The 27172-nt window shown below is 39.6% G+C and overlaps 1 protein-coding gene across 1 annotated transcript in view; it reads right to left on the bottom strand.

The window, feature by feature from the left end:
• Positions 1-27172, bottom strand: part of GRHL2 (grainyhead like transcription factor 2) — an 86835-nt gene that overhangs the window by 34207 nt on the left and 25456 nt on the right. Inside the window, exons 7-9 of the mRNA XM_032222286.1 lie at positions 24612-24723; positions 14275-14369; positions 2462-2620 (exon numbers count right to left, since the gene is read on the bottom strand). Coding sequence (XP_032078177.1) covers positions 2462-2620; positions 14275-14369; positions 24612-24723 — 366 coding nt within the window. The remainder of the gene's footprint in view (positions 1-2461; positions 2621-14274; positions 14370-24611; positions 24724-27172) is intronic.

Genomic DNA, 27172 nt, shown 5'->3' with positions numbered 1-27172 from the left:
TGCCAGTTCATTTTATCTTTTTTTGCCAAAGAAACGGAAAGAAAATAGCATTACTATATGGTTTAAGTTTTATAAGTTAATAATAAAAAATATTCAGTTTGTATTTGCAGTTTTCTTTATTTACTCTAAATAGTGAGCAAATAACTCGCTCAGGCAGAACTTCTACCTTTCATAAAATATTCTATGATGATATTAGAATAGAAAACTTCCAATAGCCTTGGGAAATAAATTATTATTAAAATCCTATTCAAAAATTCTATTAAACTGATAAGCGGACAGGTTTTTTTAAGCTAAGCAGTAGCTTAAAAATACTTGTTATAAGTAGTGGCTTCAGTAAGAATTTGAAGGAAGCCACACTGAGAAGTTTGTATTAAAATAATATATTGCTTATAAGAAATATTTTAGTATTAATACCTGAACAATCAACACTGCTGCACAATTAGATGTCCTACACATATGAATGAGATGGAATGAAATTTTCGTGTAATTCCATACATGATTCCAATGATTCTGACCATAATAAAAAATAGTCACTTAGCAACAGAGTCAAACTTATCCCTTTTAATAAAATCCGTTAACCTTAAAAGGTGCTACCAGATTCCTGGTTTTAGCTATCTCCTTTTGAAACTTGTCCTACTTTATCTACTTTTTACCATTTTTTTTCTCTTGGATTTCATCACGTTCCATCTCATTTGCTTTAATGCTTCAGAGATCAATCCAATTGTATATGTCCTATTCCAGGACTTTAGTTTTATAATAGGAATCCTTTCCCAGTTGTCTGCCAGTAGAGTTCTAAACTGGCTTTCATGAAATGTCTACTTATAGTTAGTCGTTGACTTAACAACCATTCCTTCAGGGACTGTTTGAAGGTAGGTCGGTGCTGAAAAAAGTGACTTGCAACTGATTGTCATTACTTATGACAGTCACAGTGTCCCTATGACCATATGATCAAATGGGAGCTTGGCAACTGGCATGTATTTACAATGTCTATAGCTGTGTTTCTCAACCTTGGCCACTTGAAGATGTCCGGACTTCAACTCCCAGAATTCCCCCGCCAGCGAATGCGAATGCTGGCTGGGGAATTCTGGAAGTTGAAGTCCGGACATCTTCAAGTGGCCAAGGTTGAGAAACACTGGTCTATAGCATCCTCGGGTCACATGATCACAGCTGCCTTCCAACAAGCAAAGTCAACGAGGGAAGCCAGATTTACTTAACAATGGCACAATTCACTTAACAACCACAGCGATTCACTTAACCACCATGGCAAAAAAGGTCAAAAAAATTGGGCGTGATTCACTTAACAACATTTCACTTGGCAATGGAAGTTCTAGTCCCAATTGTGGTCATAAGTCAAGGACTACCTGTATTCTCCAGGACTCTCCTAGATATCTTCCTTTGACTAACTTCTAACGGTGTACTCCAAATTAAGACTATAATCTATAACTCCCAGCTCTGAGTTCTGGATATTGTACTTCCAGCAATGGGTCAAAAAAGGCTAATTTTAATTTTAAATCTGTAGCCAAATATTTAATTGTTTGTTTGTTTCCAGGTCTCAACTGTTATTGGGATCCAGTTTGGAGCAATGTTTAAGGCATCAGACTAGAAACTGAGAGACAATGAGTTCTAGTCTTTCCCTAGACACAAAGCTAGCTGGGTCACTTGCGCCAGAGGTGGTATTCAGCCAGTTCTGGCAGGTTCTGGAGAAACTATAGCGGAAATTTTGAGTAGTTCAGAGAACCGGCAAATAGGCTGGCCCTGCTCCCGCTGCCTCCCAGCTGATCTTTTTTTGTTGACCTGAACAGACAAACGAAGCTGCAAAGCAGGTTAGTGAGGTGGGGAGGGAATGGAGATTTTACAGTATCCTTCCCCCAGGAATGGGGAGGGAATGGGGATTTTGCAGTATCCTTCCCTACCATGCCCACAAACCCACGCCCACAAACCCACGCCCACAAAGCCATGCCCACAGAACCAGTAGTAAAAAAAATTTGAATCCTACCACTGACTTGCGCTAGTCATTTTGTCTCAGACATAGGAAGAAGGGAATGGCAAACTATTTCTGAAATCACTTCTGAAAACAGTAGGGCCTTCTTGCAATAACCAGGAGTTAGGACTCAGTCAATAATAAATAAATAAAATTGTGTGAGGGAAAGACTGCCGTTAACCACATGGAACCATTTTTTCATAGAGGTTGTCATTTGCCCTTCAGAGTTGTGAGTGACAGAACTTTTAGGGGATTCTGGAATATAAAATGTTATCCCACCTAAGTTCCCCGCTTGCTGCTATCATTGAAATACTCAATAGCAAAGAAAGAATGAAAGAAATGGAAACAAAGCTAAAATGAAAAGGACTTGTAGACATAAACGGTGATAAAAACCGAATCTAGAAAACGAATAATTAACTGAAGAAGGAAAAAAGGTTTGCTCTCCCAGTTATGTCATAATTGAGAAATATATGATCTTACCTTGTCACAAAAAACCTTGATTTGGCAGAAGGCCCGATGAATGGGCTTATTGCTGCGATTGTTGTAACTGTATGTGTCGATCTGAATCATCAAAGGAAGACCCTTGACTCCTTTTTGAGAAGAGAAATCTGTGCTTAGGCAGTTCACTGTGATGAAAATCTGATAGGGTTGAAAAGATAGAGGTTTACACAGATACACTTTTCCACACAGAACGACCTGCAAGCTCTATTTCATATTTCAAGTTCCATTTGGAGCTCCCCTTGAGAAATTTTCTTCCGTATCAACAGACATCCACGTGAGTTGCTTTACTTAATTATTACTTCATTTACAGTTCTTTTCAAGAAATGGAACTAATCTGGCAAAATGGTTTGTTCAGCTCAGTTAAAATACCTGTTAGACAAGTGAAGTGTTAGAATCAATAAAATTACAGTAGTGCAAGTCTCAGTCGCAGAAATCAATATATGAAATTCTTCTCCTCTCTCTTTCACAATAGTTTCTTGAAACTCATTGTTCCCCAGGGGAACGAAACTACAAAAATAGTCACCATCATCAACCTGCTGATGGTGCCTGCTGCCCTACAAAATTGTCAACTGTACATAAGGTTTTAAAACCAACTGAATAAACAATATTCATTCCCTTGTAGGACTTGAATAGTAAGTAGAGGTTTCAGGCCAGCTTGAGCTGCTTGGTGTCATAGGTTTTATTAGTGTAAGATTTGGCATTAGAAAAGATACATATATTTCTGTGGATAATTTCCTGTTGTTTTATTAAAATTTGTCTACTAATTAGTTACTACTACTAGTTAGCGCATGAACCTATGTCTAGGTCAGCAGCAATCTTTCTGTGATGCAGGGCAAATATACCTTTAGAAGAAGGGTGTCAAACTCAAGGCCCGTGGGCCCTATTCAGCTTAGATCTGGTCCATGGGGCCATCCTGGAAACAGTGAAGGACCAGCCCATGGTGCCTCTGGCAGCAAATACGGAGCTCGGAAGGGCTGCACACAGCCCTCATGAACACCGTTTTTGCTGGTAGAGGGTTGCACAAGGCTGTCACAGCCGAAAACAGAGATCAGGAGCCCGTTTTCGCTGGCAGAGCGTTTGGGCCACCACAGGCGCCCCAACCTGAGTGATGTCAAGCTGGCCAAGGTCCCCCCAGCCCTTGAGGTGAACATAATCCTGATGCGGCCCTCAATGAAATTGAGTTTGACAACCGTGCTTTATATAATGGGAGCCAATTTCTAAAAGGAGGGCAGAATCAGTGCCAAAACTAAATAAAAATCTGAATCAAGTATTAAATATAATAAATGTATTCTTTCTATCTATCGATCTATCTATCTATCTATCTATCTATCTATCTATCTATCTATCTATCTATCTATCTATCTATCTATCTATCTATACCTTTCCCCTTCTAGCACATTAAACTCTGCAAACTGGACACAATTTTGGAGGAACTCTGGCGCTGACCATGTTCTAAAATTTAATAACAAAACAAATCATTGCATAACTTTCCTCTTATCAATAATCTTAAAACCAAAAAATCTTATGACAACAGGAAACAGCAGAAGAATTCTTTAAAGTAAAAGATGGATTTTACAAATTTTAATAAATGTTGCTAAGAGCTCCATGACATGAGTCTTCAAGCAGATTATTTCAGAATCATACTGTTGCGAAAAAGACTCTGCTTTTTCTGTCTGATAATCTAATCTTGGGAAATGATGATACTCTGAGAATATTGACTTTTGCTATGACTTCTGTAATGAGTGCCTCAGAGGGAAAAAGTTATATGTTCTTGTAGGATGCATCTTTGCGTGAAAAATGATTTTAGGTGTAATCTTTAAGAAGGGATGAGAAGTCAACAAAGTCAGGCCAGACCAATTCCATATGCTAAGGGAATTCCAGACAAAATATACTGGCTATATATAGTGAAGAACCCATCTTAAAACCATTGTACATTTAGCTAAATATTGTCTACAATAAATAAAATTGGTTATAATTGGCTATTATATAGATAAATTCTGGGGACAATTTATAGCCCTAGTAAAATATGTGGTCTATAATCCTTTCTTTGTGGCTTCCAGGGGCTTCCTCTGGAAAACTAAAAAAGCATTTGAAGGCAAGAAATTCATAAAAATTAAGGTAGACTTAACACAGTTTAAAAAGTTAATAATTTCCCACAAATATCTAGAAAAAATTATGTCCTAGTCTTAATGCAATGTTGTCTTTTGATTTGCGACTGTAGGTACATACTCCATCAAATAAATCTCAATTTCTGATTACTTTATAAATGTATCAGTATAAATTTTCTTGGCAAAATTACAAAAGTCATTTTCTATTTCCTCCTCCTGGAATATTTTTCAATTTTCCAGACTGGCCAACAGGGCTATTAAAATAGTAATCAGGTATGACCCTTACATTTTGAGATCAATCATGATTGACTAAATGCTGGGACCTGTCTAGACACTATTCCCATTAGTCTCTCCAGAAATGTTAAACACAGCTCGGGGCCATCAAAAGTTATCCATCACTGGCTTATTGTGATGCATTAGGAACCTCTCAGTTGTCCATGGAGTTTAATCCTGATACCTTCTATCAGTTTAAGTATCGATAATACTGAGATAATACAATCAACTCATGCAACATTTTCTTGGACACTCTTGGACAACAACAATTCACTGTTGTTGAATTCATTCAGAAAAAGAAGACTAAAGGAAAAGAGAGCTTGGTTTAATAGACTACAGAGTGAAAAAGCTTTGCACAGAGAATTTAGCAGCAATCATCTGATCACCAAGTAGATAGTACTGCCCAGTAATTTAGGGTGAAGTCAGCTCAGCTTGTTTACTTGACCGAACTAAAAACACAGCAGCATTTCTATTCTTGATGGTATCTCAGGAACTCCATGCTTATGAACTACATGGTTGAACTTTAACTGCTACGAAAGTTGCTGGGGAAAACATGACAGATTCAGATTAAGCAATGAGCAGCGCTCCCTGTCTTAATATAAACTCCTCAGGCACCTTCAGCACACAGAATTTAGAACATGTATGAAAGGGGGTGGCAGTGCTGTTCTGTTGCCCCCACCCCTTGATGTCTTCCACAGCACTATTGTCTGTCTATTGATAGCTGTTGATAAGCTTCATTATGCATCTCTGACAATGGATGCAATGCAGAACAATATTCCCTTTGTTAGCAGAAATTTAGTCACTGGATTCTTAAAAAAGAACACCTCCAGAAAATATGACATAACATGTTTTTCAAGTTCAGTTTTCCCCCCAGTATTTTCAAAGTATCTTGAGGTGGGGGGCGGGGGAGAATAGAGGAACTATGACTTTAGTTACCTCCTTTAATTGGACTCAAAAGTTAAAAAATGTAAGTTTTATTGCCTTTCTATCATCAAATCTAGCTTAGAGGTATCACCATGTCTGTACATCACAAAGTGGATTCGTTCTAACAAGTGCCTTGTTGATTCCTGACATTAAAAGTCTACAGTGCAAAACTGATTTACACAAGACCTTTGGAGGTTATAAGCTGGGAAGACTGAATTAAAGAAATAAATTCAGTTGTAGTAAATTATATTGACAGAGATGTACCGAAGAAGAGGGATGATGCAAAATATGTTACACAGATTATCATTCAGAACATTAGAATATTCCTCTTCTGACCCTACACACTGTATATCAGATCTCTTAAACAATCAAGAGAGGCACATTCGTGATGTGTGCCTGTCATATCAGTATTAATGTCATGTTCTTCCTTATAGCACACAGAGGAAAGTGGAATAGAAAGAAGGTGGGGGGGAATCAATGTTTTTTGGAAAGGTTTCATGCTCAGTACACCATCCAATTACCCTCCTTCTGAACCCACACTGAGAAGATTTATATTTAATTATGGAAAGGCAATTTGCAAGCATGTGAAATCAGCATTACTCAATTCCCTGAGTCTGTTTTTAATTTTTGTTTAGCTTTGTGGTTTGGATGATCGTGCTGCAGTGGCAGTTGCTTCTGAAAAATGAACAACCCATCATCAATTATCTGGAAAATAAACTATCTTTCAGCAACACTCTGGTATCATGTGCTTTTTTTTGTAACTCCAGCAACAAGAAGTTCAAGAGAGAAGAGTAGATTTACAGCACCAAATGCTATATGGATGCTACGGAAGGAGAGAAGTTTGAAGGAAAAGCAGCAAAGACCACAAAAGCATATTATCTTGCTAAACAAGTACACTGGGATGGAATAAAGCATTGCACCTACTGCCTCGAGATCATGAGTAAAGATTGAGCGAAGGAAAAATAAAGCTTGCAAACATGACTCTTGAATTATCATGTATCTTTTCACAAATGCTTTAATCAATTACAAGTAGTTTTCGACTGCAACCTTTCATTTAGCCTCTATTCAAATTATGATGGCACTGAAAAAAAGCAACTTACAACTGGTCCTCACAATTACAACTGTCACAACATCCCTGCAGTCACATCATCAGATTTTTGGGTACTTGGCAACCAGTACGTATTTATAACAGTTGTAGAGTTATACATCACATAAATTCCATGGTGATTGTAGGGGTGGATGGTTGGTGAAGATGAGGGGGAGGAGCTGACTTCTGTGATGGATCCAAGAGCACGCAGGGCAGAGAAGAGACAAGAGCAATGGAGATCTGCAGATTACTTGGGAGAAGGTGCCGCCTGTTTTGATGGCCTGCACCGGAAAGCTATTTATCAACAGCAGACAGAGGGAGGCGTTGCTGGGAATGTGTTTGGTTTCTGGCTGTGTGTATTTGTTCCTGGTGCTTCCTGCTAGACTTTGGAAACGCTGAACTTCTCTTGTCAAGTGAGCTCCTGTGGGTGTACTTCAATTTGGCTTGGTGGACTTCTTTGTTGGAGTAATTTTCCATTGTTTTATGGACTGTTGGCCATTGCCTTGTGGACTAACCTTTTGGCCTGCTTGTGGCTGGAGTTATTTGGGACAGTTCTGAGGCTGGGTGAAGGGAATTGCTGGTGAACATTAATAAACTCTCTAAACCACACTTACATGTATGTGTGTTTGTGTGAGTGGGGCAGCACATTTGATTGCCATTTGCAATTTTCCCTGCCAGGTTCTAACAAGAAAAGTCAAGGGGAAGCTGGATTTGCTCAACACCATGTGATTTGCCTACTGGCCATGGCAAAAAAGGATGTAAAATCAGCACAGACATGTGATGACTCACTTAAGGACAGCAGCGCTTAGTGATGGGAGTTCTGGTCCCAATTGTGGTCATTAGGTTGAGAACAACCTGCTTGTGCAAACATTTTTAGTCTAGAGGTTTTTTTGAGTTTGAAAGCTCTATTTTTTCTTTCTTTGAGTAGAATAGATAGGATGGGCCAGAAGGAAAAAACCTACAGAAGTTTCAATTAAATTGAAACAATACGTAAGTATGATGACTAATCTCCAGGCATGCATTTCATAACTCTCGCCTCCTGTTTCAATAAGAATTACAATTTGGTAACTACTCTTGGCTGTCTGTAGGGTTAGAACTTAGAATCAAAATGCATGCATAGTCTCAAAAAGTGTCCTTCTGATGCACGAAAAAAGTCTCAGTGAGCATTTGGCCTGGAGCAGACTGGGCCGAAAGGAGTAGCACAGTCCATATAGCAACCAATAGAAGAGTATGGAGATGACCTTAAAGATGATATTCAATAGCTGTTAAGTAAGTACCAGCTTAGTAACTAGGGTTGGTACCAGCATCTAGCAAATTCTCAGAAGTTTACTGAGGACCAGTATCATGGTTTCAAGACTTGGTAATATTTTGTACCTCGCCAAAATCTAGCAACACTTCGCAGCTTGGAAACTATACAATTCAATAACAATTAAAATATCTATGATATACCATGAAACAAATACTGTAAATAACGAAAACGAGTATTTTTTTTTCCAAAATGGCACTGTGCTTAAATTAAGGTTCTTCAGATGCCCATGTTTATAGTTTTACAAAATTGCTATGGAGGATAGGTGACTCTCCTGCACTGGCAACAGAGGTGATGGGAGTATATCTCCTCTCCCACCCATCTCTGGTAGGCAGTGGTGGGTTTCAAATTTTTTAGAACCTCTTCTATAGGTGTGGCCTGCTTTGTGAGAGTGGCTTGCCAGCCATGTGACCGAGTGGGAGTGGCTTGCCAGCCATGTGACCGAGTGGGAGTGGCTTGCCAGCCATGTGACTGAGTGGGCGTGGCCAACTTGTGACATGTGGTGAAACTCACTTAACAACACTCTTGCTTAGCAACCAAAATGTTGGCTCAGAAACTCTGGCATTTGAAACACGCAAGTCTCAAAGCTGTCAAGTTACAAGACCCTTGCACCCCTAACCTTTTAGAAAAAAAACCCCAGGGGTGTTCAAACTTGAAAGCTTTAAGACTTTAAGGTTTAGATAGGACTCTTAGAGGCGAGCAAGGCGATTGGTGAGCCAGCCAATCAGTGAGCGGCGGGAGGGGAAGTGTAGTGTGGACGGGTGGGGGGAGGGAACTGGAACCGGTTCTAAACGGCATGGTAGATTTGTGGAACCTCTTCTATAGAAGAGGTTAGAACTGGCAGGAACCCACCCCTGCTGGTAGGTAGGAATTATAGCGGTTGTAGTCCAGTACATTCAGGAGACACCACAGGCATAGAGAGTGGTTTAGGAAGAAAAGCTTTCTCATTCCATTCAGACTAGATGCTTATCTCCTCCAGCAATGTTTCCTCTAGTGCTCATCCTCTCATCTCACCTCCCTTTAACTGGAGTTTGATTGGAACTGAATCAAGAAATTTATCTGTACCACCACACCTGCATAACATTTCCTAGAAGCTTCTCATGCATGCTCTAATAAAGTTTTGCGAAGACTTCCACAGAACTCTCCTTAAAATTATACTGGAACAGCAAGAAACGATATAATCAAAACTTGTTTCACAGGAAGAAGGAAGTTTTAGTTTTAAAAATTCCAAAATAGTTAAGTAAAAGAAAAATAAAATCTACATAAACTACTAAGAGTGATGGTGCAACAAGCTCTTGACAGGTAGTCCTCAACTTATGACCATTCATTCAATGACAGTTTGAAGTTATGATGGCACTGAAAAAAGTGACTTATGACTGGTTTTAATGATCATTGCAGCATCCCTGTGGTCAAATGATCAAAATTTGAGTGCTTGAGAACTAGCGTGTATTTATGACAGCTGCAGTATCCCAGGGTCACATGCCTGACATTTTCATATCTTCCTAGGGGTCTTCCAACTAATAAAATCAATGGGGGAAAGCCAGATTCGTTTAACAACCACACAATTCACTTAACAACTTCAGTGATTTGCTTAACCACCAGGGAAAAAAGTTTGTAAATTAGCGCTACTCACTTAACAAACACCTTGCTTAGCAACAGATATTCTGATCCCAATTGCAGTCATAAGGCAAGGAACATCTGTAATACATTTGTCTTTGGGTCATATTGCTATAAAATTGTCTGAATGTATAGTACCATCAAAATTGCCAATGTGGCGACCAACTGCATTTTTCCAGAGAGGAAGACGTTGTCTCATTGCCGTTAACCAAGAAGTCCCCATCTCAAGTGATCATCAATGCAGCAGGGAACACACCCTGGTTGAGATTAGGAGAATTCTCTTTTAAGGACACAACACAGGAAACAAATATTTGGATGCAGATAACAGATCCTAGATAAAGTGAACAATCTAAGATCAAGTATTTTCTTGCTCTGCTGAATACAGTCATCCAGCTCATGGTTTGTTCAATTATCTAGGTAAAGGTAAAGGTTCCCCTCGCACATATGTGCTAGTCGTTCCCAACTCTAGGGGAAGGTCTTCCTCTCCATTTCAAAGCTGAAGAGCCAGCGCTGTCCGAAAGCTTCTCCGTGGTCATGTGGCCAGCATGACTAAACGCCAAAGGCACATGGAACGCTGTTACCTTCCCACCAAAGGTGGTTCCTATTTTTCTACTCGCATTTTTACATGCTTTCGAACTGCTAGGTTGGCAGAAATTGGGACAAGTAATGGGAGCTCACTCGGTTACGTGGTGCTAGGGATTCGAACCGCCGAGCTGCTGACCTTTCTGATTGACAAGCTCAGCATCTTAGCCACTGAGCCAATTATCTAGTTTTAGCCAAACATTTATCTAGTTTTAGCCAAACAGATGCAGAAGTACAAGATACTGCAAAGCTATTGATGGCCATAGGGAATAATAAAAGGCACGAGAGAGAAATACCACAATTTATGCCAGTGAACTAATGTAGGTTAGCTTCTCATGACCCCTCTCCCCCCAATTTCCTGAGATATAAGAGGAAGGGAAAGAAAACACTGTCAGGTTTTGATGATTCCATTATTATAGCCAATATCAAAATTACTGAGTGTGTTTCCTGACCTGGTCCACCTCAAAGGGCGGATACCAATAATGTCCACAGACTCTGAAGTCTTGTCTAGCATAAGACAGCTATGGTAGTTATAATCTTAACAACCTAATGGTTTAAAAATAAGAATCCTATTTATAGGAGAGAGAACAGATATTTAGTTCAAGAGAATTCCATGCCACAAAAAGATCCTATTAGCAACATATTGTGAAACAAATTCAAGTACTAGTTGTGCACAGAAGAACCCTTCTGACCACGACCAAATTGGGTGCCAACCAAAAAATCCGCTAAATGTTTCACTCTGGTCACGAACACATCCTCGGGTGGTGATCAAACACACCTGCGGCAATTTTCCCTGCATCATTTTTTGTACGCGCATGCACAGCCAGTCTTGCTTCCGGTCACGACCAAATCGAGTTGCGATCGAAGTCCTGGAACGGATTGCCGTCATGACCGGAGGTTCCACTGTATTTGTTTGTTTGTTTTTATGTTATGTAGTTACTTGGGAATACTCAACTCAGGCTAGAGTAGGGCATTAAATAAATACAAGTCCTTTGTGCAGAGTTAGCATGATTTTATAGCTTTTTTTTTCCTTATAAATTCCAGAGAAATTCAACGCCTTTGTTTCAGCTCAATACCAATGTCTACAACAAATGTTTACATTTCATTTAAGCAGCTTCTGAAACCCTGCACCACACCCCAGCAACTACATAAAAATTCAATTTGCTGCAAAAGCCGATCACACACCTGTTCAATCATGTGTGTACACTGCCTTTCTTAAAGACGTCATGGTGTATTGGGGAAAACATTTTATTTTAAATGTGTTTGAAAGAAGTGCATTCTCCAATAAATATTTTGATGGTTGTGTTTAAATATAGTTTCCAGTTTTAATCCACCTTTTTAAAATGTCAATCATTAACAGAAAATGTATTGTTACGATTGTTGTATTAAGAAGATTATTCTAGGAAAAGGAAATATACATCTCTTTCTCACTGACATAAACAGTTGAACTAGATTAGGAAAATCTACAGCACCTAAAGATCTGAAGGATAATTTTATTCTAGTGAACCAATCAGCTTCAGACTCAGGAGTAGGCTGCTGGGAGTTCGCAGGGGTTCGGGAGAACCTCTAGCTAAGATTCTCTGCAGTTTGGAGAACCCCTAAATTCCACTTCTGGCTGGCCCCGCCCACCCTGCCCCTGCCAAGAGTCCCCACGTGGCCTGTTTTGCAGGTAAGTGCATGGTGCGTGCGGAGTCTCAGGAAGGGAAAGAAACAGGTCTACCGAAAGTTCGGGAAGGCTGGAAACAATCCGTTTCAGGCCTCCAGAGCCTGGGGAGGCCGTTTTTGCCCTCTCGGAAGCTTGAGAAAAGCCTTCGGAGCCCAGGGAGAGCAACACCTCCCCCCCTCCCGCCATGGTACAGGAGGCCAACTAGGCCATAACCGCCATGGCCACGCCCACCCAGCAACCAGGCAGAGAACCCCTTGCTAACAATTTTGAAGCCCATCCCTGACTGCAGTATGCATTTAATCTGAATTTTACCACAGTAAATTAATATAGGAACTCTATGTCAATAGTTACCTGCTGGAGACATTCCCTGAAACCGTTTCTTTTGACACAAGAGACTTGCAAAATGGCTTCCCTATGATCATAGTCAAAAGGCACACAATTTATCCCAGATGAACTGGGTGGGATCCTAAGGTATTGCTATAAATGCATGAAGGTCAATGCACTGCAACGTATTGTCCTAATTATTTTTTACTATAATGATACAAAAAAGAAATCAGATGGGCAGTGAATATGGTGAGAATTAAGGAAGTGTCTGGGGACACAGTAGTATCACATATATAATCTGATTTACCAACTCATTTCTGGCACTATGGAAGCTTTTTCCCTATGGTATTATTCCAGATGGTTGTGGAAGATTCTATCTGTATAGAAACGACTGATATGATGCAGATGTCAGATTCACATGTAACTCCGTAGTATAAGAGTGCATCATAAGGAAGAGGACCCTAACCTATTTGTGTTCAGAGAAGAGCCACAGTTGAAGACAAGTTTCTATGTGAAAAATTGAATGAAGTGAGTATATTTAGCCTGCAGAAGAGACAACTAAGAGGTAATATTTAACTCTTCCAAAATGTTGCACATTCTATAAATGTACCATCAATGTTGGTTATGCTGCAGGAGCAAACAGGAATGGTAATTAAGAATATCTCTCCAGCAAATTATACAATTATACTATGCAATGGAATATTTGCCTCAGTAATTCCAGGAGGCATTGTTCCTTCATCTGCAAATATTACTAGTGCAATTGGTAATTTACAGGATTGTGGGTGTATTTTGGAACATCCAACATGCTACATCCTTCTGATCCTGATATCATAATAAGCGGTTGCCATCTTGCAGATGTTGACCTTCTGCCCTTGTAAATATAACACTGAAGCTATCTCCAGATGATGACAAAGTTGATTCAGATAAATGCTTTTCAGTAAGTGTTGCTTTTAGAAGCATTACATGGTCAGGGAAAAGTGATTCTCTTGATCCTATACCAACTACACCTAAGGCAGGGGTGAAATCAACTTACCTTTGCTACCGGTTCACAAATGTGAGTGCACACCCATGCATGCACAGGAGCTTTTGTGCATGCGCAGAGCGTCAAAATTGACGTGATGACGTCCAGGCGGGTGGGCAGAGCCTGTTACCAAGCATGCCTGCAAAGATAAGCAAACAGCGACAGGGGAATCCACTGTGCCACGCGATTTAGATTAGCTAGAAAGCAGGAAAGCTGATGATTCTAGCTAATATAAATCGCGCATCACAGCTGATCGTCGGAAATACCGGTTCATGCGAACCGGTAGCATATTTTACTATCGGTTTGGGCAAACTGGTATGAACCGGTAGCATTTCACCCCTGACCTAAGGTCAATGTTCTGTTAGTCCTGGAAAGTATTACTTCATGGTATGCCATTCTCAAAAGTTACCCTGATTCACTGAAACTATTGGAACACCAAGGGTTTTTTTCTCACACATCTCATTAAGCCATAATATTTGCTTTTAAATTAGTGTTATGCTTGAACCTATGTTTCAGTTTTAGGCATAAATGGAACTATTATGCTTTAATCAACTGTGCATTCCTAAAACCTTGACATAATATTGATCTATATATAATGTAGACAATTTCAAGTTAAATGGTCTGATATTCTTAATAAAAGAGGAAATAGTACCTCATGCAGACTTTCAAAATAACTTCACTGACATCTGGTACTTAAACAAGACTAATTTAAAAGTTCTCAATAATTGGCAATCTTAGATTAGTATTTTGAACAACAAAATATCCATTATTACAATGTCTGTATTTTTTACTCAAGAGCTTATGGTGGTACACAATTGGCTTTATTTTCTCCCCGCGACTGTGCAAAATAATGCCTTAAATTTTGTTTGCTAAGCAGATCTTACCTTTGCCTCTTCATTAACATCCCAAGTGAATGAAACAGCATTATAGGCAATTTCTTCAATATTTCCAATGGTGTTGAAGCTTTCCTTATAATCAGCTGTAACAAACGATAAAAAGATCATAGATGCTTATATAAAATGCAGACATTTCTTCCAATATAATGTACACGTATACGTAGGTGTAGGTGTGTGTGTGTGTGTGTGTGTGTGTGTGTGTAGATAGATGATAGATAGATAGATAGATAGATAGATAGATAGATAGATAGATAGATAGATAGATGATAGATAATTTTTCATTTGCAATTTAGTACTGCAGTTGTGGCTTAATTTGCCAAGACAAACGTTTTCTAAACGATGCTACAACTATTCTTCAAAGTTGGTAATAAGATACTTGAAAGATTACAGTAACCAGCTTCCCACGTATTAGCCTAATTATGCCAACCCAATATTAATTTGGGTTGATGGCATTATATTAGCAAATATTTTATTGGGGCAGTTAATTATAGAACAAATAATTGGAGGGGGTTTTCCTGGAAAGTATGCAGAATTCAACCATTAATAAAAGACAAAAAATAGATTTTTTTTCTGAATTGGCACCAATCAACTGTAGATGTCAACTAAATTTAGCTTTAAATAGCTTTTGCAAATCTCACGGAAAAATGTAACAAAATGCCAGCTGTCCTTTCTCTTTGTACTTATACTTTGTTCTACAAACATTCACTCTTGATGAATAAGAAGAAGGATAAAATCTTCTTACATATCGTCCAGGATTAGAAGACAGAGAACGTTAAAAAAAATAGCATGAATAAAAGAAGCAGAAGAGGCACCACCTGGAGTAGGAGACCCTGGCATAACACATGCCCTCATCAACAATTAAACTATCACAATGCTCTATATATGGCATTGCCTTCCAAGTTTGCAGTTTGCATTATGCAGCAGCCTAGATACTAATGTGTGTGATAGCAATTGCAAGCAATAGCACTCAGGTTTATATACCACTTCACAGTGCTTTACAGCCCTCTCCAAGCAGTTTACAGAATCAGCATATTGCCCCCAACAATCTGGGTCTTCATTTTACCAACCTCGGAAGGATGGAAGTTGAACTGGTGAGAATCAAACTGCCAAACTGCTGGCAGTCAGCAAAAGTAGCCTGCAGTTCTAACCACTATGCCATCACGGCTGTGATAACAGGTACAGCCATATAAGTCCTTCACTGCAGGCACTGCTGTAGCTCTCCATAGTTCCTCTGACATCGTTCAAAATATTGGTTTTAGCCTACAAAGTACAACATGCTTTGACTTCCACTTTTTGGGGACAATATGCTGATTCTGTAAACCGCTTGGATAGGGTGGAGGTAGACTGTTCTGTGTGCTGGTCCAGATTAGGGAAATATAACAACTCCCTGCATAAAGACACCATTTTTCTAGAGTGGTCCCCATTTTGAAGAATTACCCCAAGTGGCAGAGCAGTTGTGGTTTGCAAGGCTGTAAAAAAAAGGACTTCAGAGTCAATGTTATTGTGGCTAGTTTGGAGTGGTGCTTGTAAACTGTTCTTTTCTTTTTCATTTTAGTTCTATTATTGTTATGCTTTTATTGTTTTTACAGTTTTATTGTTGCATATTCTGAGGCTATTGTACATTTATGGCTTATTTATATTGCCAACCATCAGGAATCACTCCCACTGCAATGGCTTATAACAAATAAATAAATTGTTCATGGGTTGAAGACGGAAGTAGATCTCATCACACCTGGGCAGCTTTCCAAAATGCAGTTTTGTGCCAATCTGGTTTGGCTGGAAGGGGGAAAAACATGAACATTCTGTATGACACATTCTTGATCATGGTCTAGAGATTGTTGGTTTATTATCTATTCTGCGATGGCAATGCATTCTATTTTCTAAGATTCATCATTCATCAAAATAGATTTATAGGAATCTCAAGATTTTAAGTAGTGATATAAATGAACTGAAGTAGAACCTTTAAAGCTTTTATTACATATTCTAGGGATTCACTTTCAAAACAAATTTGTGGGTAATATAAACCCAGAAACCAGCTTTTTGGAATAAAAGAATTACAGAATTAAACTAATTTAACTTCATAGAAAAGACCTCTCATAATCAAAATGTACATTTCCATAATAAACATGTGAAAAACTTCTGCCCACTCTCTTGTCCCTTCTTCATTTTCTTTTCTTTTAAAAAAAAAATGAAACACATACATTCTGTTCAGGAGAAGATTAAAAGATTAATATTCCCCATAGTATTTACATGATAGCAATCTCTGACTGACTAAAAGGAAAGAATTTAGGGTAGACTCTTTTGAAAGACTGGGATGCTGTCTGGACAAGTGAAACTATCTGCTTGGAATGTTGAACACACCGGAGGGCACAGGGATCTGTGGAATTTTCAAATAGATCTGGTTTTCTTTAAGAGGAAGTTTCCCAAATGTCCATGTATCAGAGTTTTAATCTACCTAGTAAAAAAGGTGGGGGGGGGGAATCCTTCACAACATAGAATAGTATTCTGAAGTTAAGCTACTACTACAGGACCATTAAAAATATTAGATAAATTAGATATCAACCATCAATGTTGTTAACATAAAACCCTGAATTCTAGTAGAGAGCACACCATCTCCCCTTGCCTACATCTTCCTCCTCCTCCTATTGTTCTTCTTCTAGCCTTCTTTCTAATACTACCTGTTCCCCTGGCTTTTCTTGCAATATACACCCAATTTATATGGCTGCCCATCTACTCAAAGAAACGTTGGGTAGAGAGCAAGCAAAAACAAAGCAAAATAAAAAATTTCCATTAAAAGCAAAAATAAGCAAAGCAACTCGAGGTCCAATACAATCTCCAAAGTCATCCATCATGGGCACCCATGCCAAACTCCTGTTGTTAGCATCCTAGCCCCAGTGCCTGGGAAAAGACACCATTCTTCATAGCCTTCCAGAAAGCCAATAGAGTCGGGACCATCCCAATTTGGGGATGGGGGTTAGATTGTTTCACAGGGCAAGCATCAAGGTACATGTCCAAGGCCCACCAGGTAACACTGTTTCAGCAATGGGTATCTGCAGGATGTCCACTCTTCCAGTCCTGGAAGATGGGCAGAAATCACTAGAAGAAATATTAGAGGGCACCAGGCCCAAAGCATGTAGGGGTTTTAAAGATGACAGTCAGTACTTTGAATTTCACTCGGAAAACTTACTGGAAGATAGTTTAGCTTCCAAAAGATAGAGGGCCAGAATAAATACACTGCCACCATCCCTGGGCCCACCAGATGTCACTGAAAACATATTATTTTGCAAAATTATTTCTACAGTCAGCATTATGAACATTAAAAAATTAATAATCTTAAACTGCATTTGCTAATATTAATCTACTAGATTAGTGATGGCAAACCTTTTCAGCACCAAGTATCAAAAATGTCGTGTGGAAATGCTGTGCACAGTCATTGGGGCCATGCTCCGGAAAAGCCAAACTTCCAGGTTTGCCTAATGCATGCCTAATAATCAGCTAGCCGGCGTGCATGCACACACCAGTTTTTGGCACTGCCGCACGTGCAGAGGACAGCTGCTCATCACACGCATGCGTGCCAGAAACCCGGAAGACAAACAGGCAAGGCTGCACATGCCGGGCGACATGGCTTCGCATGTCATTTAGGGCACGCATAACATAGGTTCACAATCACGGTACTAGATCCAAATCCTTCTTTAGGACCCTGAGATAACATCCAACTTAGGAATAAACTAAATACATTGTTTGCATGTTGATGCAAATATGTGATCTAAACATGTTCCTTATGTCAGCGTTCCAAACATCATGCAGAATTAAATCAGAGTCCAAGGCAGAGCTATCCTTAAAGTTCCAATTTAATAAGACAGACATGTTGGCACATCTGTGGAAAATCTCAAATCTAAAAACATCCTGGGATTTCACCCAGTTGAAAGTTCATGATCTTATCCCCACACCCATAAATCCATCACATGGTCCAATTTCTTCGCCCACGCTGGCATTTCCACCCATCTAGTTCCACTCAGATGCAGAGGTGCGGAGACAAAAGATGACTAGAAAGGAATGATAACAACAAATTCCACAATTCTACTCCTTTCTATTCCCCCTCCCAATTACTACACTAATGAAACAGCATAAGAAAATAATAGAGTGTGTGGCAGGCCAAAGATCCTAATAACTGCAGGCCTGACACCTTACATGATTCTGTAAGAAGAATTTTTTTTAAAAAAATGGCCTGGAAACAAAAGATGGTAAACTTCTCCATCATCTCTTGGCATGAAACCTTGCGGGGCACAAGTGCCTGTATGGAAGCTCTCGGAAAAGAAAGATGCGACACTTTGCTCTGGAATTTGCAAACTAAAATAATGAAGGTCTCCTGTTAGAAAAACTTCTTTATTTAAGGCTGTTTACCCCCAATTTTGTGCCTTAACAATTGCTCAATATTCAGGTCACTTTTCAGGTTTGACCAGTAGTTAAAATATATAATTGGTAACTGAACTGATTTTATCTGATAATGCTGTAAGAAACTTTGATTCCTAATGTTTAGATGCATTTTTCTTTTTACTTGCTAATCATTTTCTTTATATCAGAAAATAAATATCTATATCTTTTCAAAGACCGCAAAAAAAGTTTTGAAAGCTAGTTGGGAAATGGATAAATGATTGGCAATGCAATCCCCATCTGTTTCCTCCTAAAATCCCAGCTCATCAATGATCCTCATTCCTAGATAACATAATTCTACAAAGGTAGCTAAAGAGATTTTATCTTTATATTGTGAATATGTCCAAACATAGAGCTTCAGTGTTTGAATATCTTTTTCTTATAGTATTTTGGTAAGGTTCTTACTCCATAATACTTGTATAAACATCAAGCAATTACTTGTTAGTAATTGCTTGATGTTAAGCAGCATCACCACCAGATGGATTCATAATTGGCTAACCAACCGCACTCAACATGTAGTCCTCAATGGAACTGCATCTACATGGAGGGAGGTATGCAGTGGAGTACCCCAAGGCTCTGTTTTAGGCCCAGTATTCTTCAACAACTTCATCAATGATTTGGATAAGGGAATAAATGGGGAACTCATCAAATTTGCAGATGACACCAAGCTGGCAGGAATAACCAACACTCCAGAAGATAGGCTTAAGGTACAGAAGGATCTTGACAGATTCGAAAATTGGGCGCTATCTAATAAAATGAAATTCAATGGTGAAAAGAGTAAGGTTCTACATTTAGGCAAGAAAAACAAAATGCACAGGTACATATGCTCAATAGTAGTAACTGTGAGAGGGATCTTGGAGTCCTAGTGGACAAGCATTTAAATATGAGCCAGCAGTGTGCAGCAGCTGCCAAAAAAGCCAACACAGTTCTAGGCTACATAAGCAGAGGGAGAGAATCAAGATCACATGAAGTGTTAATACCACTTTATAATGCCTTGGTAAGGCCACACTTGGAATACTGCATTGAGTTTTGGTCGCTACAATGTAGAAAAGATGTGGAGACTCTAGAAAGAGCGCAGAGAAGAGCAACAAAGATGATTAGGGGACTGGAGGCTAAAATATATGAACAGTTGCAGGAACTGGGTATGTCTAGTTTAATGAAAAGAAGGACTAGGGGAGACATGATAGCAGTGTTCCAGCAGTGTTCCAATATCTCAGGGGTTGCCACAAAGAAGAGTGAGTCAAACTATTCTCCAAGGCACCTGAGGGTAGAAGAAGAAGGAATGGGTGGAAACTAATCAAGGAAAGAAGCAATTTCCTGACAGTTAGAACAATTGATTAGTGGAGCAGCTTGCCTCCAGAAGTTGTGAATGCCCCAACACTGGAAGTCTTTAAGAAGATGTTGGGTAGCCATTTGTCTGAAATGGTATAAAGTTTCCTGCCTAGGCAGGGGGTTGGATTAGAAGACCTCCAAGGTCCCTTCCAACTCTGCTATTGTATTGTATTGTACTGCAAGACAAGGCCAAAGTAGAGAAGATTCGGGGGAAGGGAGATATGGTAACAATCTTCAAATAGCTATCAAGCAGAACTCCTGACACAAAACTAGAATCAGTTGGTATAAGAAATGGCAGAGAAGTTTAGGAGAAAATTACTAAAAACAAGAGATGGTGAAGAAAAGAAGAGGGTGCCCTTGAAATGGTGGCTTCTCCCTTGTTGGAAGTATTTAAGCAATGGCTTTGTCAGAGATACTATACAGGTGGTCCTTGACTTACAACAGTTCATTTAATGAACATTCAACGTTACAACATCACTGGAAAAAGTGACTTATGACCCTTATTTCACTTACAACAGTTACAGTGTCTCCATGGTCATGTGATCAAAATTCAGATGCTTGGCAATTAACTTATATTTATTTACAGTGTTTACAATGTTCCGGGGGTCATGAGATTACCTTTTGCAATCTTCTAACAAGCAAAGTCAATGGGGAAGCCAGTTTCACATAACAACCGTGTTATTAATTTATCAATTGCAGTGCAGTGATTCACTTAATAGCTGCGACAAGAAAGGTTATAAAATGGGGCAAAACTCACTTAATAAATGTCTCACTTAGGAACAGAAATTTTGGGCTCAATATTGGTCATAAGTCGAGGACTACCTGAGCTCACATTCTATATATAGATTATACATTAAGCATGGGGTTAGACCAGATGAAGTCCAAAATTCCTATGATTCTAAACTAGGTAAAAACACAAAAGTTGGAGTTTAACTTTTAATGTGAGCAATGGAGAACTCTGAAGAGGGCTACAATTTCATACAAAACACTGCAATATTACACAACTGAATAAATGGAACATAGAAGACCAACTAAGTAATCTTCTGTACGCTGTATCCAAATAAGATCATCATAAATGAAAGTTAAAATCTGACAAAAGGTTGGAAGAATCAGGAAAAGCTGATTTCCTCTGAGAGAGAGAAAAAATAACTAAGGAAAAGATCATATAAGAACACTGTTCAAGTAGCTAATATTAACATACAATGTCTTATAAACTTCTTTAATAAGAAGTATGATTTGCGTGAGCTGCAACTTGAACTACTATGGGAATTTTTCATTTTTAAAGTCAAAAAGAATACAACCCTGCTCCCTTATGAAATATCTTGGTCTGGCAAGGAAAAGGAAGAAGGGCAGGTGGCACATGGATACTAACTCTGCCAACCTGGATTTCAGTATCAAGAAGACAGATGGTAGACCGAAGTTCTTCACAAGGTCAAAACCTTTCACAAAAATGGTGAAGGCAGTCTCATGCCATTACATTGCAAACTCTACTGTTTTAGTACATGTATGTAACATTGCAATGCAATTCCAACATTTGCCACCACACCACTATCTCCTGAGCTGGATAGGTCAAAATTTGACAAAAGCCTCAAAATTACTTAAAATTTAGTTTACATAATTTAATTATTTCAAAAGACTTTATAAAACTCTGCTTTTCAGTTTGTGGGTTATAAGCAATGTTCCCTCTAAGCTGCGTGGGTGGGCGGCCGCACATGTGGCAACAAAACACCGCGCAGCAGTTTCCAACTGCCGCGCAGTGGTTTTTGTGAGACGCCTTCCACGATAATAGGAGAGGAGAGCCAGCCTGGAGACAGCAACCACAAGGCAGAAAGTAGCTGAGAGAAGGGGTGTGGGGGTTGGGAGAAGGCATGGGATGGAGAGAGAGAGAGAGAGGGAGGGAGGGAGGGAGGGAGGGGGGGAGGGAGAGGGGAGAGGGAGAGAAAGGGAGGGGGAGAGAGAGAGGGAGAGAGAGAGAGGGAGAGAGAGAGACTGCAGAGGGTGTCCTCTAGTCTAGGGCAGCGAGTCATTTGATGGGAAAGTTGCCTCTTGGAAGGAATGACCCGGCTTGGCTCCCGCTTTCGATCTGCCGCCCAATGACCGAACGGAGAAGCAAAGAGCCAGGAGAGACGAGGCAGGAGAGACAAAGCGGCAGCCAAGCCGGGTCATTCCTTCCAAGAGGCAACTTTCCCATCGAATGACTCATTGCCCTAGACTCGAGGACACCCTCTGAAGTCCCTCTCGTCTGGCCAGGATGCCAGCAAGAGTGTTGGGCTAAAGCAGTGGTTCCCAAACTTGGCAACTTTAAGACTTGTGGACTTCTACTCCCAGAATTCTCCAGCCAGCAGAGCAGAGCTGGCTGGAGAATTCTGGGAGTTGAAGTCCACAAGTCTTAAAGTTGCCAAGTTTGGGAACCACTGGGCTAAAGGAAGGAGGGATATGAGAGAGAGAGAGAGAGAGAGAGAGAGAGAGAGAGAGAGAGAGAGAGAGTGAGTGAGTGAGTTGGTGGGCAGACTTATCACTTTGTTAATTTTGTTTCTCTGTGTGTTGTGTATATATACATGTCTCTATGGGTGCAATTGTACAAGCATTTTTTTCCTCTTTAAAAGAATTTTTGGATTTCTCCTCACCAAACCTTTAAGACTGAAAGAGTTAGAGTTGAAATATAAAGGCATTGTCAATCGCCATACTGTTAGATTGATAGGCAATTATGGTCTTTCTTGATTATATCCTCCTTAGAAAGAATATGCTACTGTATGGTTGAGAAAAAGATCAAACTTCATTCCATGGAAACCCAATGAAGTTCATAGGGAGGGTTTCTTTCTCCGATGGGCTTCTTGGGTCAACAGTGAATATCAGTTATCAAAAATGTAGGTAGAAAATTAAGCAGGCAATAAGCAATTACAAAAAGGGAAGCCAACTTTCTGAATTCTGTTTCTTTGCACTTAGTGACTTATAAATAGACTAATGTTCTGAAAACCTGACCTAAATTACTATATATTTTAAATAGCTGTAAAGCTATGCTGAAAATGTTGTTCTCAAGGTATTGTGATAAATTCAATAAAAAGAAGGGAATTCTTGATGAACTTAAGGAGAAAGGAGAGTATTGGATAGTAAATGGACAAATAAAATTACCAATCAAAGAGAATATGTGCACCTCAGGGTTGAAATGAGATGTTCTCTCTTACTCATTCCTCTTCTTTTCTTCTCACTCTGTCTCTCTCATCCTCTTTCTCTTTTCTTTCTCTCTCCTATTTTTCCATTCTTCTGTCACTGTCTCTCTCCTTCTCCCGTCTCTCTCCTCTTTGTCTCTTTCTGTCTCTCTCACCCTCTTTTCTCTTTGTCTCTCTTTCTCTCTCCTTCTTTCCCACTCTTCTGTCACTTTCTCTCTCCTTCTCTATCTTTTTCTGTCTCTCTTTCCTCTTTTTTCTTCCTCTCATCCTCTCTCCCACTCTTTTATCACTTTCTCTCTACCACCCAACCTGTCCCCATACTTATCTTCGACTGATCATGTTTGCAATAATTTACCTTCTTTTCTAAATAGGCGCAGTTCCCTTACTGGATCCCTCACTCACTCAAACACACACACACACACACACACAACCATTTTTCTCCATTCCAATTTGGATCCTATAAATCAATTGCTCTGTGAAACATCTGTGTAAAATATTCAGGTGCTCAGGCATGAAAATGTGCCGCTCAAACACTATACTTTTCTGCACACAGTGAAAAAAAATTAGAGGGAACATTGGCTACAAGCACTATATTGCATAAAATGATTTATGGATGAATCTTTACTGCCAACCACTGTTAATTTTTTGTTAATTATTTTGAAAGATGGAGGAAATAAATCAATAGAATAGAATTCTTTATGACAGAAGAGTAAATAGGAAGAAAAGGATAAGGTGAGATTAAGAAAGATGATCAAATAAAGATATCCTCCCTTAGTTTAGACATCTCCAAATGTCTTGGACAAGGACTCCCATTACTAATTACTAATGAGATACAACCCAGTGTATCAGGAAGATACCAGGAGCATTAAAAACTGATGTCAAATGCATTATATCTCATGGCCAGTTGGAAAAATACATAGGAATGTGTGTTACTGGTTACCATGGTAATGAAAGAGAATAAGTTATCTCAGCGGGCAGTTTGGTGACAGAAAACTGATGAGAAATTCTGGAAACTGGAATCTGCAGTTTTGAATTAACTTTGTTTTCATATTACTAGTTCACCTAAAGTATTTAACACATAAAATAAATTCAGTTTAGGCTTTGAAGATGTAGTCTTTGCTTAGACTGAATACTACTCTCCCAGAAATATTATGCTACAGTTTTCAAGAGGTGAAAAGGAAATCCCATGTTGTAAGTTTGCACCAAGCGTGAAAAATACTTTAGTGCAACCTTGTTGCATACCAAACCAGACTTGGTTTGTCAATTGGCTATTCCAACTTCAGAATAAAATTGACTTCTGGGTGTGAATTGGTTCTCCAGTTGCTAGTCTCCAAGGTAATAAAAAATGTCTCTGAAGACAGGCATTCACAGGGGTACTTCATCACTCACCAATGTCCAAGACCCTCTGTTTAGCTGTGTGCTGTCGTGAATGCCAATATTTCCAGTGCTTCAACTGCTCATCCCGGTTTTTATCTTCACTGAATACAACCATGATCACACTCTAGAGAAAGACCACAAAACAATCATCAATTGGTTATGGTCACTAACCAAAATGTTAAGCAATATAAATGTGCGTGCATGCGCAGACACATTTCCCATGGTGTAGCAGAATACAGCATTAAGGCATAAAAAAATTCACAAAACATATAAAATGTCTATCAAAATATAAAACATCAGAGCAGTGAATTATTTTAAACACCCACAGCATGAGTGATGAGTAAAATTACGTGTAAAACTGAGTTATGTGTGAGAGCAGTTACTGGGTAGCTAAGCCTATGGCTGGGTATCTAGATCTTTTAGCCAGTGGACATCAGTGCTCTTGAGATGATGCATTTCATGCAGAGATCCAGGGAACCTTCTGAAAAGGCATTCCATCATAATAGGATGTAAAGTTTGATGAGACGTTCCCACAATCACAGTCAGGATTATCAACCAGGCACCATTTGTATTTCCAATATTGGCACCTACCATGGTTGATTTGAATCCAGTTGAGTGCTGACTGGCTGATGCTCTCTGTTTAAAACTCCATCATCCAGTCATGCCTCCAATGCAGTGGTGGGTTGCAGGCAGTATGCCCCGGTACGAGCGTACCGGTGCCTGCCCGGAGCACTGGGTACCGTTCCGGTACGGTGCTCTGGAGGGCCCACCTGCCCGCCTGGACTCCTTACCTGTCTTTAAACTCTTCAGCGCTTCCATGCATGGCACATACAGTGCCTGCGCGATGCTCCGTCGAGCAGCTGGAGCCATGCGGAGGCTCAAGGAGGCATCGCTGGAGGGTAAGATGCATGCACGCTCTAAGCGTGTGTGCCCACACACTGTGTACATTCATGTTGACGACACCAGGGCCCGTTACAACGTACTGGTTGCAACAGGATCCAGAACCCACCACTGCTCCAATGCTTTTTGTAAATGTACCTTGTTTATCATAGGGCAACCAAATTTATCAATGATAAATGAGACTGAGTGGAGCGCCAGTTTTAAATTTCTGAGTGTATCTTAAAAGAGGACCTGACCTGGACGTTCACATTGCAGCACTGGTCAAAAGGGCCCAGTGGAGAATATACTACCTGAGACATTTCAGGAAACAACAACTGAATGAATACCTGCTGTTGACCTTCTACGCTGTACCATAAATAGTATTCTAAGTTACTGCATCTGTCTCTGCTTTGCCAATTGCACAGTGGGAGATAGGACAGCACTCCAGAGAGTCAACATCATTGCCCAGAGGATCATTGGTGGGATAGAAGCTGTTTTTCAGCCTATTTGTCTTTGTTTTTATTATCCTGTACTGTCTGCCAGATGGCAATAGTTCCAAAAAAGGGTGCCCAGAATGAGATGGATCTTTAAGACTCCAGAGAGTCAACATCATTGCCCAGAGGATCATTGGTTGCCCTCTCCCCTCTTTGGAAGAGCTTTATAGCTCCCCCTGCCTTAACAAAGTTCAAAACATTCTTAAAGATCCATCTCATCCTGGGCACCCTTTGTTTGAACTATTGCCATCTGGCAGATGGTACAGGATATTAAAAACAAAGACAAATAGGCTGAAAAACAGCTTCCATCCCAGGGCAATAACTATATTGAATTGTAGGGTATAGTGCAATATTAATGCAATATTGGGTTTTCAATTTCAATTATATAGAATGTAAAGGATGTATGTTTGTGTTTTTATTTTTATAATTGTAATGTACACTGAAGACGGCATTTAATTTCATTGTACCATGTGCAATGACAATAAAGTAAACTAACTAAACTAACTAAGGTCCCATGTCAAGAGAAACAGAGGAAGAAACTCATAAAGCCTAACAATTAAGCAATCCTCAACTTACAGAAATGGATTGAAAAGTCAATTAAGTCTGTTGAGTCCTATGACCTCCTTATTGCAGATATCCACATTAAAGCATCCCCCAGGCTCTGCTTTTTAAGGTCTGTTTGTACATGTCCAGTGAAGCAGAGCCCACCACCTTCCTTGGGGAATAGATTCTTTTACCATCTGAATTGATTACACTGGACAAAGAATTCCTTGCTGAATTACCAGCTATCCACAATGGTGGATTTCCCATAGTGTCCTAGAGTCGTGTCATATCAAGCACATAGTAACACTGAACTGATGATTAAATCGAATTGCCTAGTATTTCTCGGAATAGCTTAAAAAAAAAATGGAAAAAAAATCCCAGCCCTGCCAACAGACTAAAAATGCCAGCTTCACATGGCACTCAACCAATTCAAATTAGAAAGAAGCCTGGCTATTCCCAGATAACAAACCACAATAATTCCTTCTTGTGAAACTTAGTAAATGAATACCAGAATTATGATTGTGGTCTGTGGTTTGCCATCACCCACATTTCATATTTAGAGCTCAAGCATCTTGGAGAAGTAAAGGACCATCGTCTTCCACTGAAACTGCCTGAATTTTAGCATTATCACTACAGATCTTTCTTCAAGTCTCCATA

Source organism: Thamnophis elegans, chromosome 8 (genome assembly GCF_009769535.1).
Source record: "Thamnophis elegans isolate rThaEle1 chromosome 8, rThaEle1.pri, whole genome shotgun sequence".
In the NCBI taxonomy this organism is placed as follows: domain Eukaryota; kingdom Metazoa; phylum Chordata; class Lepidosauria; order Squamata; family Colubridae; genus Thamnophis; species Thamnophis elegans.
Note: the sequence above shows the minus strand (reverse complement) of the source record. Positions and strands in the feature narration are given on the sequence as shown.